Genomic DNA, 508 nt, shown 5'->3' with positions numbered 1-508 from the left:
GAATATTTTTTTATGTAAAAGAAATTACTTATTGTAAAATTACGAAATTTAAAAAATACAGAGTTTAAAATCACATCGAAATCTAATCTTTAAAATTCTTCTTGGAATATGTTTCACAATATCTAATGCATTTTATCAAATTAAGATCATCTTAAAAAGACAAAATATATTTCTTTCTTTTAAAAATCATTTTATCAAAAAATTGAAACCTCTTGAGAACTGAAGGTTACTATGATATATACCTGAGAGTGCAACAAGGTCGGTAATGTTGAGATTTTGATTAGCAAATCTAGATATAAGTAGAGTGAGATTGAAGTTGGCAGCTGGAAGATTTTGATTAGCAAGTGTTTGGTTTGCTGTTAAACTGTCCCTTCTTCCTAATGGAACCTGCCAGCTAGGACCATTCGCCTGCCATGCATCACAAAATAAATTATTTGATAAACTCTACAAATTAAAGCAAATAATTAGTCAACATTTAATTAAAAATTAAGAATTTAATTTGTCAACA

The 508-nt window shown here is 27.4% G+C and overlaps 1 protein-coding gene across 1 annotated transcript in view; it reads right to left on the bottom strand.

Moving 5' to 3' along the window:
• LOC107638830 (peroxidase 15) overlaps positions 1-508 on the bottom strand; it is a 4,260-nt gene that overhangs the window by 1,336 nt on the left and 2,416 nt on the right. Inside the window, exon 3 of the mRNA XM_016342227.2 lies at positions 243-408. Within this exon, the coding sequence (XP_016197713.1) occupies positions 243-408 (166 nt within the window). The remainder of the gene's footprint in view (positions 1-242; positions 409-508) is intronic.

This window comes from Arachis ipaensis, chromosome B04 (assembly GCF_000816755.2).
Source record: "Arachis ipaensis cultivar K30076 chromosome B04, Araip1.1, whole genome shotgun sequence".
Taxonomy (NCBI): Eukaryota; Viridiplantae; Streptophyta; class Magnoliopsida; order Fabales; family Fabaceae; genus Arachis; species Arachis ipaensis.
This window is presented reverse-complemented; position numbering and strand designations above follow the sequence as displayed.